This window comes from Monodelphis domestica, chromosome 2, assembly GCF_027887165.1.
Source record: "Monodelphis domestica isolate mMonDom1 chromosome 2, mMonDom1.pri, whole genome shotgun sequence".
NCBI lineage: Eukaryota > Metazoa > Chordata > Mammalia > Didelphimorphia > Didelphidae > Monodelphis > Monodelphis domestica.
The window spans coordinates 338270721-338285979 of record NC_077228.1 but is presented as its reverse complement, the minus strand read 5'-3'; the positions used below and the strand labels follow the sequence as shown (position 1 = coordinate 338285979).

General features: G+C 34.1%; 1 protein-coding gene across 1 annotated transcript in view; it reads left to right on the top strand.

Annotated features, from left to right (window-relative positions):
• Positions 1–15259, top strand: part of ME1 (malic enzyme 1) — a 289390-nt gene that overhangs the window by 226647 nt on the left and 47484 nt on the right. The window contains exon 7 of the mRNA XM_001375732.5: positions 4508–4617. Within this exon, the coding sequence (XP_001375769.3) occupies positions 4508–4617 (110 nt within the window). The remainder of the gene's footprint in view (positions 1–4507; positions 4618–15259) is intronic.

Sequence of the window (15259 nt, the reverse complement as noted above, 5' to 3'; positions counted from 1 at the left end):
TACTGTTAGGAGATAGGAAGTTCTCTCCTCTTCCTCGTCCTTTTCTCCCTAGTATATTCCCCTTTCCTTCCATTTCTTCCTCCACTAAAACCATTCAAATATAAAAAATTACCTTAACGGCCCTATCTGTCTTATTTAACTTTATGACCAATGAACATGTTAGGGTTCTGAGAGGACATTTCTCCCTACTTAGAATGTAAATAATTCATGCTTTCTAGATGATAAAAATATATTTACTTTTCTATGGGCCAAATACAACTCACTCAATATTTTATATAGCTCACAGGCTAAGAATGATTTTTATATTATTTTTGAATATTGTACTTTATTTAAGTAAACTAGTTTGCCAAGTTCTGAAATATCCTATTACAGGCTTCTCTCTCCTCTACAGTGGTAGCTGCTAGATCCTGTGGAATCCTGATTGTGATCCCAGGGTTTTTCTTCCTGTATACTCCCATATCCCATTCTCCTGCTGTAACTTTTGCTACAGCTTGGACCTTTGGTTACCTGACCAGTCTGGCAGTGGTGTTCCTTGGGTGGTTCTACCTGCGTACTACGGAATGCTGCCTGGACAATGGCCTCTCTTTCTCTTGCTCTCACTGTGGCACATTTTGCCTTCTGCATAGAACTTCCATAGGATTCTGGACATTTAGGTGGTGTAGCAGATGGAGCATGTGCTCTGGAAGCAAGAAGATCTGAATTCAGATATGGCCTCAGACATTAACTAGCAATGAAAAGGTTATGCAACCTCTCCTCTCCTCCATTTCCTCAATTGTAAAATGGGCATTATATAGCAACCTCATAGAATTGTTTTAACATTTAAATGAGATGATTACAAAGTGCCTGGCACATATAAGCATTAAATAAATATTAGCAGGATAAAGGAGAGGTTACAGCTAATTCTCTTTATCATTTTTCCTTCTGGTATACTTTGACTGCTTTAATGGAGTGTTTTTGGGGGGAGTTAGGCTTCTTTAGATTCTAATATGCCACTCTTTTCCCAGGATTCATCTCAATGTGTCTTCATTTCTTCTACTGTATTACTTAATAGTGCAGTAAAGATAATTCCTAAAAATGATTTAGAAGCAATTGGGAAACTACATAAATATATCCTAGCAATGTTTCAAGCTATTTTCCAAATTCTCATGTCTACATTAGCCAAAATGTGGACTCTGTTATAAAGCATCAACATTCCAAAGTGTTTGCTTAAGTGTATTGCTTGGAATTTGGCTACTGATGCTGTTAAAATACATTTCAAGTAATTTGAATACCAGCATGAAAATATAGTATTTAGTTTGGGCTATCCTTCATGGTAGTGGTATCAACTTCTATTAAAATGTCATAGTTATTTCAGTTCTACTTTATCAGGTTTTTCATTTAATTTTAGTCTGGTTTGCTCACTTAAAGATTATAATGGATACCCTGTCAAGAATATATTGGAGGCTAAAAGATTAATTGCCTATGAGTTGTTAAGAATTAAAGTATTTGAGTTGAAAAGTATTAAGGTAATAAAATGTAGTAGAAAATATCAAACAAAAACAATTTGCTAAGGAAAGAATGAACTATTCCATTTCATATATGCCTGAGATTAAGCTAACTAGCTCTAAAATTTTCTTAGCCTTCATTAGTTCTCAAACTAATGTTAATATTAAACAAATTTACACTATTTTAAAACTATTTATTAACTTATCTATTCTAAGAATTATTTGGAATTTCCCAAGTAATAAATTAAAGATTTTTAAAGTCTTGGATATAATTATAACTTGTTAGCACAAATAATTGACAGAATTCTTATAGGTACATCTGTAGTTTAAAAATTATTTGTCACCAATGACTCTTTAGGTATGGAAGGAAGGAAGGAAGGAAGGAAGGAAAGAAATGAGCATTTATTAAGTACCTACTATGCATCAGGCACTGGACTATACTTTGCAAATATTATGTCATATGTCTATCAGTTGAGGAATGGCTGAATAAATTATGGTATATGATTGTGATAGAATACTAGTGTGCAGGATACTTTTTTAAAAACTTAGAAAGATTTTCATGAACTGATGCAAAGTGAAGTGAGCGTAAACAGGAGAACAGTGTACATAGCAACAGCAATATTATATGATGATCAACTTTGGATGACTTGGCTATTCTCAGCAATACAGAGATCCACAACAACTCCAGAGAAACTTTGATGAAAAATGCTTTCTACCTCCAGAAGAACTGATAATGTCTGAATACAGATCCAAAGCATACTGTTTTTTTTATTGTGAGTTTTTTTCACAACATGACTAGCATAGAAATATGTTTTGCATGACTGCATATGTAGAAAGTATCAAATTGCTTGCCTTCTTAATGAGAGGGGAAGGCGAGGGATGGAGGGAGAGAATTTGAAACTCAATTTTTTTAAATGTTGAAAATTGTTTTTACATGTCATTGGAAAAACTTTAAATACTTAAAAAGAAATAAACCAATATCTCATTTGTCTCCTCAACAGTCCTGAGAGGGTAGGGGCTTTTATTAACTTCATTTTACAAATGAGGAATCTGAGGCAGGAAGAGATTCTGTAACTTGCCCATGTCACTTTAAGAGGGCTATCATAAAAGAGAATTCAGTGAGTTCTGGGTTCCAGTCTTTCTGACTTCCTTAGGTACAGGTTGCTGGATCGTCCTCTCAGACAACGAAGATCTGTTAGTTATTTTGAGACAGTTATTTTCAGAGTTTGGGATACACCTATGAAGTGGAGTTAAAGTCAGATTCCAAGAGCCTTTCTCCTGAAGTGAGAAGAAGCTGTCAGAGGGGGGCTCTGTCCACTCTCTCTGACTTGGAAGCAGAGCCTGTGTCTGAGTCTGTCTGCCAAGAGATTCTGACAGTTATATCTGACAGTTTGCTTCAGGCAGCTTTTGTTTTTTCATAGATTACTTTAAGCAGTTCTTTATAAATTTACAATTCATCATTTAGCATAAGTTAATAAGATAGAAGTTCATTTTAGTTTTGTGAGAATAGTTTAAGGAGGCCTGCTTGCAGGCAAGAAGAGACTGCAAAGAAAGCAGTTAGTTGGGGGGGGGGGAGGTTATTTAGAGATTCTAATATAAGGTTAAGAGATTTCCTATCCTGTTCCTAACTCCTAGTTTCTATCCTATTTCCTCTCCCTATCTCTACTATAGAACAAATAAATAAGGGTTGTATTCAACTGCTTCTGGCCTTCCATACACCGTCTACAACTTAGTTTAACCCTGACAGTTTTAGTTTACCCTAACTGCTTAAGGACAATTTATCAACTGCCTATCAATATTATTATCAATAACAGCTATTATTTGGCTAAAACAGTAATAAGGATTACGTGACTTGCCCAGTGTAACTTCTCTATTTTATTTGGTGAAATTATGTGCCTATGATGCTTTAGATTAAAAACAGTGGTTATAACTTTGAAGCTTCAAAATTTTCTTTGAATTCCCAGCTAATTTTATAAAATCAAGTTCAAGTAAATGTTTTTTCATTTAAAAATACTTTTTTTAAAACTATGTTTAATATGATCTCATTCGTGTGGATACTTGTCTTACTCTCTGAGCTTGAAATTATTCAGATACTTTAATGTACCTTTGGTCATGTTAAGATGTTAAATAGAAGAAAAATCAGTAAAGAATTGAGGATGACCCTAATAGGAAAGGTAGTGGTGTTCTTGATAGTATATTAAGGAAGCCCAGAAGAGGGATGAGTTTGGGAGAGAAGATGAAAAGTTCTGTTGTGGATTTATTCCATTTGAGATACCTAAACAACATCTACACAGAATGAATAATAAGACAATTGATGATTTAGGATTAGGATGAGAGCCATTAGGGTGGGAAATATAGATTTTGGAGTCATGTATAAAAATGGAGAACAGAACCTCTTCTCACCCAAAAGGTAGGGAATGCTGAGGAGAAAATACTACCTATTTTGTGACTTGGAGTAATTGCTGTTGTTAACTGTTACTACAAAGGAGGATTCATTGTAGCAGAAAGTATGGTACATTATATCTAGAAAAAATATTTTAAGGCACTAATCACATTTTAAAATGAAAAAAGATTATTAATGAAATCTGCTTGTCCTTTTGTCATATTTGCAAAAAAGTGACTTTGACATATAACAAGTCCTTTCAAATAGTTTTTATAGTAATGAGAAGGCATTATGATTTGATAGTTATTGATGTCTCCTTGCCTATCTTTTTTGCTAAGATTTTTTCCATTGCTTTGGAATTATTCTATCTGACATATCTTGAATTTTTTTATGATTTTATCACCTCCAACAGAAATTTCTTTTATATCAGTACTAGAATCTCTTTGCAGATTCTTTTTGCTACTTCTACATTGGGTAGTGATTGGGATGATAAATCCAAATTTTGTTATTCACAATGTAATGATGAGTAATTTCTTAATTTAAAACTAAAGTATTTTTGTTTGTTCTATAGATTTGTTTAGAAGGTTTATTTTAAAGAGTCAGCATGTATTTTAAATTTTATATATTTTTTAATCTCTAGGTATGGAATGAACTGTCTTATTCAATTTGAGGATTTTGCCAATGCAAATGCATTCCGTCTTTTGGAGAAGTATCGGAACAAATTTTGCACATTCAATGATGACATTCAAGGTAATAAAATATTCTGTCTCTGTTGTATAAAAGATAACGACAGTGTATAGATTTTATTCAGACTGATATACCAGAAAAATACTTCGTGATAATATAATGCAACATATTCCATAGTTGCAGAATGAATGGTTAGATTTCTAGGATCATAGATTTAGAGCTTTACAGGTATCTGACAGTCTAGCCCCTAATACCATTTTTTTCTGCTCTCTGTAGGGGGGAAAAAAGGACATAGAAGGGTAGAGTGCTAAGTTTAGAAAAGACTTTTAAAAATGTCTAGTCCATGCTATCATCTGACAGATAGAAAACTAAGATCCATAGTTTTTGGAGAGCAAAAGAATTATTATGTGAAAACATCAGATTTTAAATATGTTTGATAATATACAATCTCTGTTCAACCATTTTTGTCATTTCTACACTCCATTCTAGCCACAGTTATCTTTCCAGGTCTGCACCACATTTCCCTTCTTTTCCCAGCCTTACTATCCACAGCAAACGTGCATGTGTAGGAGGTACCCTTTTGTTGGTCTCCCATTTCATCTTGCTACTCCTTGTATAGAATCTGATTTCCTTCCTGAAAAAGTGTTCCCCACTTTCAATTAATTTCAACATAACATTTATGCAAGATGCTGTGATAATCACTGAGGATACTAACCCCAAAAGGAAATAGTGAAATAGTGCCTTTTTTCAAGGTATTTGCATTTCAGTCCTAGAATTTCATGTTACTAATTCCTTCTGTCCTGAGTTCCCTAGACCTGAAATTCTACTATTCTTGGAGAGAGAGAATTTGATGGGTAACAAATCACTAGAGCCAAGAAATATTTTTGCTAGAACCTAAAAGAGCTGGGAAAAACTACTGTAGTAGAGAGATTTGTGAGCAAACAGGAAAGCAAAAAGTATTTTTTTTAATGGAAATGTACCAGCCCTGAGAAGTGACAATAGAAAAAGAGAATATATTCTTTTCAATTCCATTTAAATCAACAAATATTTGTTAAGTAAGTAATGCATGCAGAGTACTGAGTAGTCAACCAGGAGACCTTAGGGATTATGGAAAAATGGTAGATGTTTAGAGTCCCCAAATATCACTCTGTCAGAGATTAAAGATGTATCCTTTCTCTAGAGCTATGTTGGGGAAGGTGTGGCACATGTGCCCCAGATTGCTGGAGGGAGCTGCTCCCCTCCCCCTCTCCACATTTTTCAAATACCAAGCTCTTCTTCCCAGCAGCCCAATGCAAGCACTTCCTCCCTCCACTGTCAATGGTAATGTGGGAGGGTCCCACAAGCAGCTTGAAAGGGTGCATTTTGGGCACATGATCCCAAAAAGTTTCACCAATGCTGCTCTGGCAAATACAGTGAATCACCTATAGATTTCTCCACCTAATCCAAGAGTCTAAAGAGGGACCCTCCAATTTCTCAGACCAGACCTATACAAGCAAAGAGAAGAGTTTCAAGGTATTTAAGGCAGGGTCTGGCAGAGTACCAGTGGTACTAACCTACCCACAAGAAGAAAAATCCAAGGTAAAAATCAGCTGTCCTTGAAGCTTGTGGTAGAAACCTAGCTCAGAAGTTAGCCTTAAGTCTGCTACTAAGGAGGAAGGAGCCCAGACTGTTGGGGGATGGGGGGGGTGGATAGAATCCTGAGACACAAGGGAGCCTCCAAATAGAATCCCAGAGACCCTTGAAGGAGGAGCCTAGTCCTGGCCTACTGTTCTAAGGACCTGGTATGCCCATATGGCTTACTTGCATGACATGACTCAAGCACAACCCTCCCTTAACAGCCCCCTCAGCAATACAAAGAAAATTCTGACTACCATGAGGTATCTTGAATTGAGAAATACCTAGGGAGGCAGCTGCAAAGGGGTAGTGCCCTCACAATCAATCCAACAAGAACCTCAAAGAAAAAAAAATGCACTGTCCACAGAGACCACAAGTTAATAGTACCTGGAAGAAATAAAATAAAATATAAAGAATGAAACAACCTGGGAGGGAAAAAAGGGCAAGGAATGTTGCCACCTAAAGAAAATTGCACTTGAGCACTGAATATCCCCAAAATTAGACTGGTCAGGACAGGGGGGAAAATGATACAATAATACAGTAAAAAATATCATTCTCTCTCTCTGCCAAAACTGAAGAAATATAATATCAAAAGAACTTACTAGGAAAACAGGTCAAGGAGACAGAATATAAAAATTTTTCTATTCTCTAAAAATTATAAACAGAAAATAATCTAAATATTGTATTTCAGAAGATTTTCAATGAAGATTGCTCCAAATTCTTAGTATCAGAGAGGAAAGTGAAAATAGATGGAATACCCTAGTCTCCCCAAAAAACTCCAAAATGAACATTATAGCCACAAGTCATATTTCTACATCCAAAAAAAAAATACTTTAGTCAGACAAAGTGTTCAAATTCCAAGGGGCCACAAGAAAGGATTATGCAAGAGTTAGCAGTTACTAACCTGGGAAAGAAGAACTTCGAATATTATATTCAAAAAGGCAAGAGATAAAGCGTTACATTCAAGGATAACTTCTAAAAAAACTAAGTTTAATCCTAAGGGGGATGGAGGGTGGGGGAAAATTGAACCTTTAATGGAATAAAGGATTTCTAAGAATTTCTAATGAAAAGATGAATTCCTATGTTTAAAAAAATGAATAGACATAAATAAATGGACATGCAAACACCAGGAGAAACAAAGAAATATAACATATTTGTATAAAAGGGAATAGGTGCCACATATTATTACATGTTAATGGAGGATAAGAAAAATAATTTTTTCCCCAAGCTCTAAAATCTTGAAGGTGTAAGAGAGAAAATCAGATTCAACATGGAAAAGAGCAACCCAAGTCTGGGAAGGGCAAGGAAGATGGAAGATTCCAGGAAGGAACATAGAAAAGCTGAGGAGAAATGGCCAGATCACCTCACTTTTCTTTGGGAGCTCTCCTGGAGTGGTTGGTCTTAGAGAAACCTCTGAGACAGAAGACCTTTCTGAACATAGAACACCTCTCAGTAAACCCAAATCCCCTTGAATCTAGCTGAAGATAAAGGAGTGGATGGGACTTTGTTAGAAAACCATTCACCCAAAGAAGAATTCTCTCCATTCCATAAAATTTGTCCTATGAACTTCAAGCCAAAATTAGGGTAGCTAAAAGTAAGGACAGATCTCAAAACTGACCAAGGAGGGTCAGGCAGATAGCCTGAACCCTCAGGATTTGGGGAGGGGGTCAGTGTTAGCTCATAGGGATTTCCTATTTTTCCACTTTCCTTACCAACAGATGTGTCCCTTAGAATAAAAGAGTTATTCCTCTTAGATCAAGTCTGCCTGCCTCATAACATCAAGGAGGGGAAGTGAAGCTTGGTAGGGAGAACTATACCTTTCTCCTCAAGGAAGGAGAGCCAGCTCCAGTCTTTAATTCTCTATTCTAAACCAAGTCTCTAAAGGAACATATTCTGTCCTTCTAAAAGACAACTTGTCCTGTCTTCCCTAGGGAAAGAAAGATCAGGACCAATCTCTCCCCTCTCTCCATCTTTTTTACTGTTTCATATCTCTCTCTCTAGTCCCCCAATAAATGTAGGTGACCCCATTCTGGTCATCTATTTCAGTTGGCACCCCAGATGGGACCCAAACCCACAATCCCAGGCTTAGGTCATGAAATATAGTTAAAATTACTAGGGCTCTCTGAGCAATTATTCTGCTTTGATTGTTTTAATGGTCTTACAAAACAAAAATAGGAAGAGCAGAAAAGAAAAGGAAGAAAAAAAGGAGAGAGAAATCATCATCAAATAATATAAGTACCATAAATGAAGAGTATATAGCCATGGAAGAAGGAATTTGGAAAACATGGATCCCTTCAACCTCATTTTCATCTGAATCAGATAAAAGAATATTGAGTAGAATTGGATACACCCACATACATATATATGTAAACAATATATATCTACATAGAAAATACATTAAACTCAAATGGGAAAAAGAGAAGAAGCATCTAAGAAGGGAGAAAAGGGAAAGAAATAACCATAAGCAAAACAATTTTCAGTGTTAGAGAGTTAAAGAGAGTACTAAAAGGAAAAGAGTAAAAGTCTGGAATCAGAGTTGTGATATGGAGAGCTATACCAAATAGGAAACAGGTCTTTTCACTTAGAAGATCACAAGATCACTAGGCAAGTTTCCTCTCTCCTATCACTTTTTTCTTACTTGTAAAGAAAAAGGTTGAGAGTAAAGAAGGGAAAAAGTAAAACAGTGGAAGGATGTGCCTAGTCAAACATAATTGTGGCATGAACTCACTTGTAAAACTGAAGATGATATGTATTAGAAAGCCAAATGGGACAATTTGTCACTCATGAGAAATACATTTAAGGTAGCAATCATGTTTTCACATAAGGAGACAGTAAATATAGAAAAGATAAAAAAAAAAGCTCATCAGGAAAATTGCATTATGTGAAAAGGAACCATAGATAGCAAATCAATAATAACAAACTAGATATATGTATTGAGATATATATATATGTATACCTAATAACTTAATTATACCTAATATTATACCTTAATTATACCTAATAACTTAATTTAAATACTTAAAATTAATCAAATTAGGGAGAGAAATAGATAGTAAAACTCCATTAATGGGGAACTTAATGTACCCTTTTTAGACCTATAGGAATCAAACTAATAAGATTAAGAAATTAAAAACCTAAAGAAAAATTAGTAATGATAGATCTATAGAGAATCTTGGGCAGGAATTGAAAATAATTTCTAGATTTTCAGCTGCACATGGCACCTTTACTGAAATTAACTTTATATAAGGGCATAAAGACCTTATCAAAGTATGTGGAAATAAAAAATACATCATTCATAATGCAGTAAAATTATATTTAATAAAGACCTCTAAAAAAGAATTTTGAAGTAATTGGAAACAAAAAACATTTTAGAGAATTGATGGGTCAAAGAATGAATTATAAAAATAATATAAAATTTCAACAAAGAAAATGACAGTAAGACAGCACCTAAAACTTGTGAATTACTGTTTAAGCAGTTCTGGAAGGAAATGTAATATCTCTAAATACTTTCATGAACAAAAGAGAGAGAAAAACCCAAATTGATTGACTTGTAATTAATTTTAAAAATGTAAACATTTTTAAATTAAAAAATTAAAACCAAATAAAAAATCTCAGCTAAATAAAAAGGTAAAAATTATGGATATTAAAGAGATTATTTGAAGCAAAACAACTTTGAAACTGGGAATTTTTTATAATAGCTAATGAGTTTTTAAAAAGAAAAGAAAACCAAGTTGCATAAAAGTGAAACACTACTTACAACCAAAAAGGAAATAATGGAAATTATTATAAGTTCTTCTTTACCCAAATATATGTAAACAAACTAATAACTTAGAAGAAATAGATGAATACTTATAAAAATATAAAGTGTTCAAATTAGCAAAATAAGAAATAGACTAAATAACCCAATGTCAGTAGGGAAATTAACAAGACAGAAAATAATCCCCCAAAAGAAAAAATATATAAGTTGTTTGCAATAATAAGGAAGTTTGTGGAGTGGAATTCTGGCAAGGCTCATACCCCCAGAATCACTTTAATGATCAGACTTGATAACATGCTGGCAGAGCTCATGTGGCTTTATTCAGAGGGAGGGGGGAAAGGATGAGGGATTGAGTGAGGGAGCACTGTCTGGAGAGACCTCTCAGAAGCAGTGGACTTTGATGCTCAAATTTACTCAGACTTTATATGGATTCAACACAATGCTATCTCTTCTTTCCCACTATCTTAGTGTTACATAATACATATAAACATAGTATTGTATTTCTTTATCATATTCTATCCTCCTTAAGTTTTCCCAACACTTCTAAGCCTGTGGAAACAATCCTTATTTTTCAGTTGAGTCAAGTTTTGGACTTGTTCAAGGTTTTTTCAGGTGGCAACATTTCTTGGCTATTACATTGCAAAATTTCTTGGGCTATGGCATTCAGGCTGAAACATTGCTCAGACTATAATGATGATTGAAACATTTCTCAGGCTGTAGTAATAATTTCTCAGGACATGTAGTCAAGATTGCAACTTGTAAGTTTTGAGATTTTTCTCATTGAAATTAGTATACCCAAACTTCTTCTCATGGGAAAGAAGGAAGGGTGGTGCACAGTCTCTTAGCCATATTTGAAAAGAGTATATTAAAGGCCTATATTTATGTGTGTGTATATATATGTATGTATATATGAAGTTGCTTGGGGAGGGGAATTTCTCTACTCTTCATAAAAAAAGATTGATATCTCCCTTCTAAAAGGCACCTAACTTTCACTAATTTTCTATAGGAAGTTGCCAAGCTATGATATATACTGGGGAATAATGCACAATTTCATCCCACAAAGGAAGGAAAATGCTCTTCTAGTCCTTTCCTATAATATAAATATGATTATAATACCTAAACCTAAAATTTTTATTTTGTGATATCTAAAGATTTTAGGGAAATGATACCTAAAAAATAGAGAAAGAAAACTGGAACCCAAACATCCCTAATAAACACCAATGTATAAATTTTAAGTAAAATATAAGTAGACTAGAACTGTACATTTGCAAGATTATATGTTATTACCCAGGTGGATTTATACTAGGAATGCAGGATTAGTTCAACATAAGAAAACTATAAATGTTATGAACAATGAAAGAAAAAGAAACTGAAATAATAAGCATAGGTAAAAAAAAAGTAAAAGATAATGTAATCGTGTATACTTAGAGAACCAAAGAGAACAACCAAATAATTAACTGAAAAAATAATTTCAGCCAAATCACAAGATTAAAAACTAGGCCCAACAAATCATCAGCATCCTTATATATATATAAGAAAAACCAGCAAGAAGCGTTAGAAAGAAAAATTCTATTCCAAATAGAAATTCCAAATAGAAATAGAACGCATAGGAGTTTTTTTTTACTTCCCCCTTACTTTATCCTTGAATCATATATCTCACAGTATTTTTTGCTATCTTCCCCATTTCCCAACATTTCCAATGAAATCAAGTTTCCAAGTATATATTAATTTAATTTGAAGGCTTTTAACAGATTTTTCGTATGATTTTTCCACCACTTTATTTTCCACAACATATGTCGGCACACAAATTTAACCTATTTTCTTGGCTACTGTTTGACAAATGCTTCTCATGAGCACTGCAATATGGCATGACTAATTGTCCCATGTAATAGTTTCTTGTTGGTTTTGGATACACCATAATACCAACTCTAAGAATTCTTTTAAATTTGACTTCCCCAGGAAAATATTTGCGCCATCCTTCAATTTAACTGTGTCTTCCTTTCACCTTCTGGCTACATTCACTGTAGGAATGTCAATATATATCCCAGTAGTAATATCTACAGAATGTTCTAGTAGTAAGGCCTTTAGTTTGTCATTGTAAATGACTTTACATTTGGAGAACAAACTTTACATTTGCAGAATCATCTTTGCAAAGGAGTTGGGAGAAGTGTTTTCTTATCTCTTTAAGGGAGCTGTCCTTATTTATAATTGCACAATATAATTTTAGGTCATTTGTTCTATTATTCTTTCCATTTGTGTTGCTTTAGTTGATTTCCTGACTTCTGACTTTATTTTCTTAAGTTTTTAATTAAAATTTTTAATATAAAAAACCTATTTGTCTTGCAAAGTTATTGTTGTATAAATCATTTTCCTTACTCTGTTCACGTTGCATTGATTCACACAAATCAATCAATTTCTCTGAAACTGTGACCGTTATCAGTTCTTATAGCACAATAGTATTCTGTTACATTTATATACCATTTATTTAGCCATTCCCTAATTAATCAGCACCCCTTGTAATTTCCAGTTCTTTCCTACCACAAAAGAGTTGCTATAAATATTTCTGTATATATGGTCTTTTTCCTTCTTTCATTTGTGGGGGAGGGTATAGAACAAGTAGTGGTACTGCTGGTCAAATGATATGTATAGTTTAGTAATTTGGGTAGCATAATTCAAAATTTCTTTCCCAAATGGCTGATTTAGTTCATAGCTCCAATAGTTTATAAATGTTACTGTGTTTTTCACAGCTTCTTCCCTCTAGAATTTGTCATTTTCCCTTTTTTGATCAATTTTCATATTTTATGATTGTAGCATTGAACTTCAGAGTTGCTTTTAATTTATTTTTATTTATTAGTGATTTGGAGCATTTTTTCATGTGCAACAAATATGTTGGTAGTTTGAAAGTCTTCCTCTGAAAATGACTTCTTCATATCCTTTAATTGAGAATGGCTCTTATTTTTATAACTTTGAATTTATCTATCTCTAGACCTTTATCAGAAAATTTTGATGCAAGTTTTTCTTCCTTACTCCTCTGTTTTGTTGATGATAATACCATTTATGTCTAAGTCACAAATACTTTTGGAATTTATCGTGGCTTATATTGTAAAGTATTGGTCTATAACTAGTTTTTGCAGTATTGCTTTGTTTTCTCAGAAAATTTTTGCAATACTGAATTCTTTCCCAAATATTTGGGACCTTCAACTTACAACAACAACAACAACTTAAGAATGTTAAAGAAAGAGATATCTTGACTCATTATTTGTGAACAGTTTAATCACTAATTGGGCAACTAAATGGTATAGTAGATCAAATACTAGGCCTGGAATCTGGAAGATCTGAATTCAAATGTAGCCTCAGACACTTTTTTGCTATGTGACCTTGGGCAAGTCACTTAATTCCTACTTGCCTCAATGACTTATCTGCATAATAGGGACATACTTGAGAAGGAAATGGCAAACTGTTCTTAATATCTTTGCCAAGAAAATCCCATGGACTTTTCACAAAGAGTCAGACATAACTGAACAACAAAAAAACACAGGTTTGCTGAACTGTTTCTTGCTTTTTAATTATGCACATATGTCTTCAGAGAAAAAAATTTTCATCAAAGATGGGATTTATCCCTATAAGCATTCTTCTCTTATCTTCTAAAGTCTTTTTTTTTTTTTGCTTTTACTTAAGGCCTGAGCTCTAGGACTGCTTGCAGTACCTTTACCTTCCTTCCTCCTCACTTCCTACAAAATCTTTTTTTTTGTTTGAATATTTTGATGGCTAAAGAATATACCATACAAATATATAACATCTGACAGGACTCTTTCATAACAGTCTCCCGAATACTTAGGAAGCTCATGAAGAGGGCACCAGAACCCAGTGTCATTGGCTAGCTGGTAGATACTTGGAGAAACGCATTTCTGTAAGCTATCTATCACTGTCCTCACCATTTCTAACTAAAATTTAATCCTAGAGTCAACTTCACACCTGTATGCATGCACAAAGCGCTAGAGATGGTTACTTGCATGTATCTTCAGCCTTTATGCCATGACATAATCTTTTGCTTCCACATAACATATCACCAATCACACAGTCTCATCTGTCTCTCTCCACTTGTAAGGCCACCACTAGTTTCTCCAGGTTCAGAAGCTCTCAGCACATGCTCACTGACACCCAGAACCCAATTTCCTAATAAACCTAACCACAGTGATCACCATGATGAAGAGAATGTCTTAGAAAGTAATTAACACCCAAGAATAGTTTTATTTCCTCCATAATCAAGTGAAGAGCCATTTCCCCTTTGGAGGCAATCAGTGCCTAGAAGAAGTAGCAATTCTGAAGCCCTTTTTGTTATATAATCTTATAATTTCATTTAAGTTTTTTGATTAGGGGTTATAAGGATGATATTAGAAATTAAGTCTTGTTATATTAGTTTAGAGATAAGAAGTAGAGAAGCTGGCTTGAAAAAGAAAGAGTTTCAAAGAGTTGAGACAGTATCAGTTTCAAGTCTAATGGTTTTTCTGTGGCAGTTGGTGTTTGGCAGTTGGCTGACTTAGAGACTCTCTCTTTTATGTCTCTCTCTATCTGTCTCTGTCTCTGTCTGTCTCTCTGGCTCTCTCTGGCTCTCTCTCTCTCTGTCTCTCTCTCCCTCTTTCCTTCTCTCTCTCCCTCCCTCCCTCCCTCCCTCTCTCTCAGAAGGAAAGGTAGGAAACACTTGTAAGTATTGCTGTTTTATAAATTGGGTTTATATCTGAGAAGACCAAAGAAAAATCTGGTTTTTCGTTTGGACTGAGTCTGCTAAGGCTCAGAGTCCTAACTTGGTTCTTGCTTAGGCTCAGCTTTTGTTATTTTTATAACTTGGAGACAAAGTTGAGAATTTTAAGGATAATAGTGTTAGTTTATTTAGAATAGTAAAAAATTTGGGTTAGTCAGATCAGGAAAGATCAGTGTAGCCTGTGGAAACAGAGGAACCAGGGAGTTTTTTTCAGGTGGAGTTAGAATCCCTTAGAATTAGAAGTCCTTTTTTATCCTTATTTTTTCAATAAATATTTTATATTTTTATAATAAGAGTCTTTTTAGCGACTTTGTGCCCGGCCCTGAAGAGAAGTTCACTTATGACCTTCACTTCATTTATATAAACTGAAGATACTTTGAAAGCACAGCAAGCCGAGTATCTAAATCAGTTTACAACCCATAATCATTTCATTGCTCTATTATTTTTACAATTTGCCTTTTATTTTTACAGGGTGGAATAATCCATCATGGTATAATTCATAAAGATCACTATAATCTATTTTACAAAGAAACATAGTGAAATAGCCTTGCATAAAAATTAGACCTGACCTA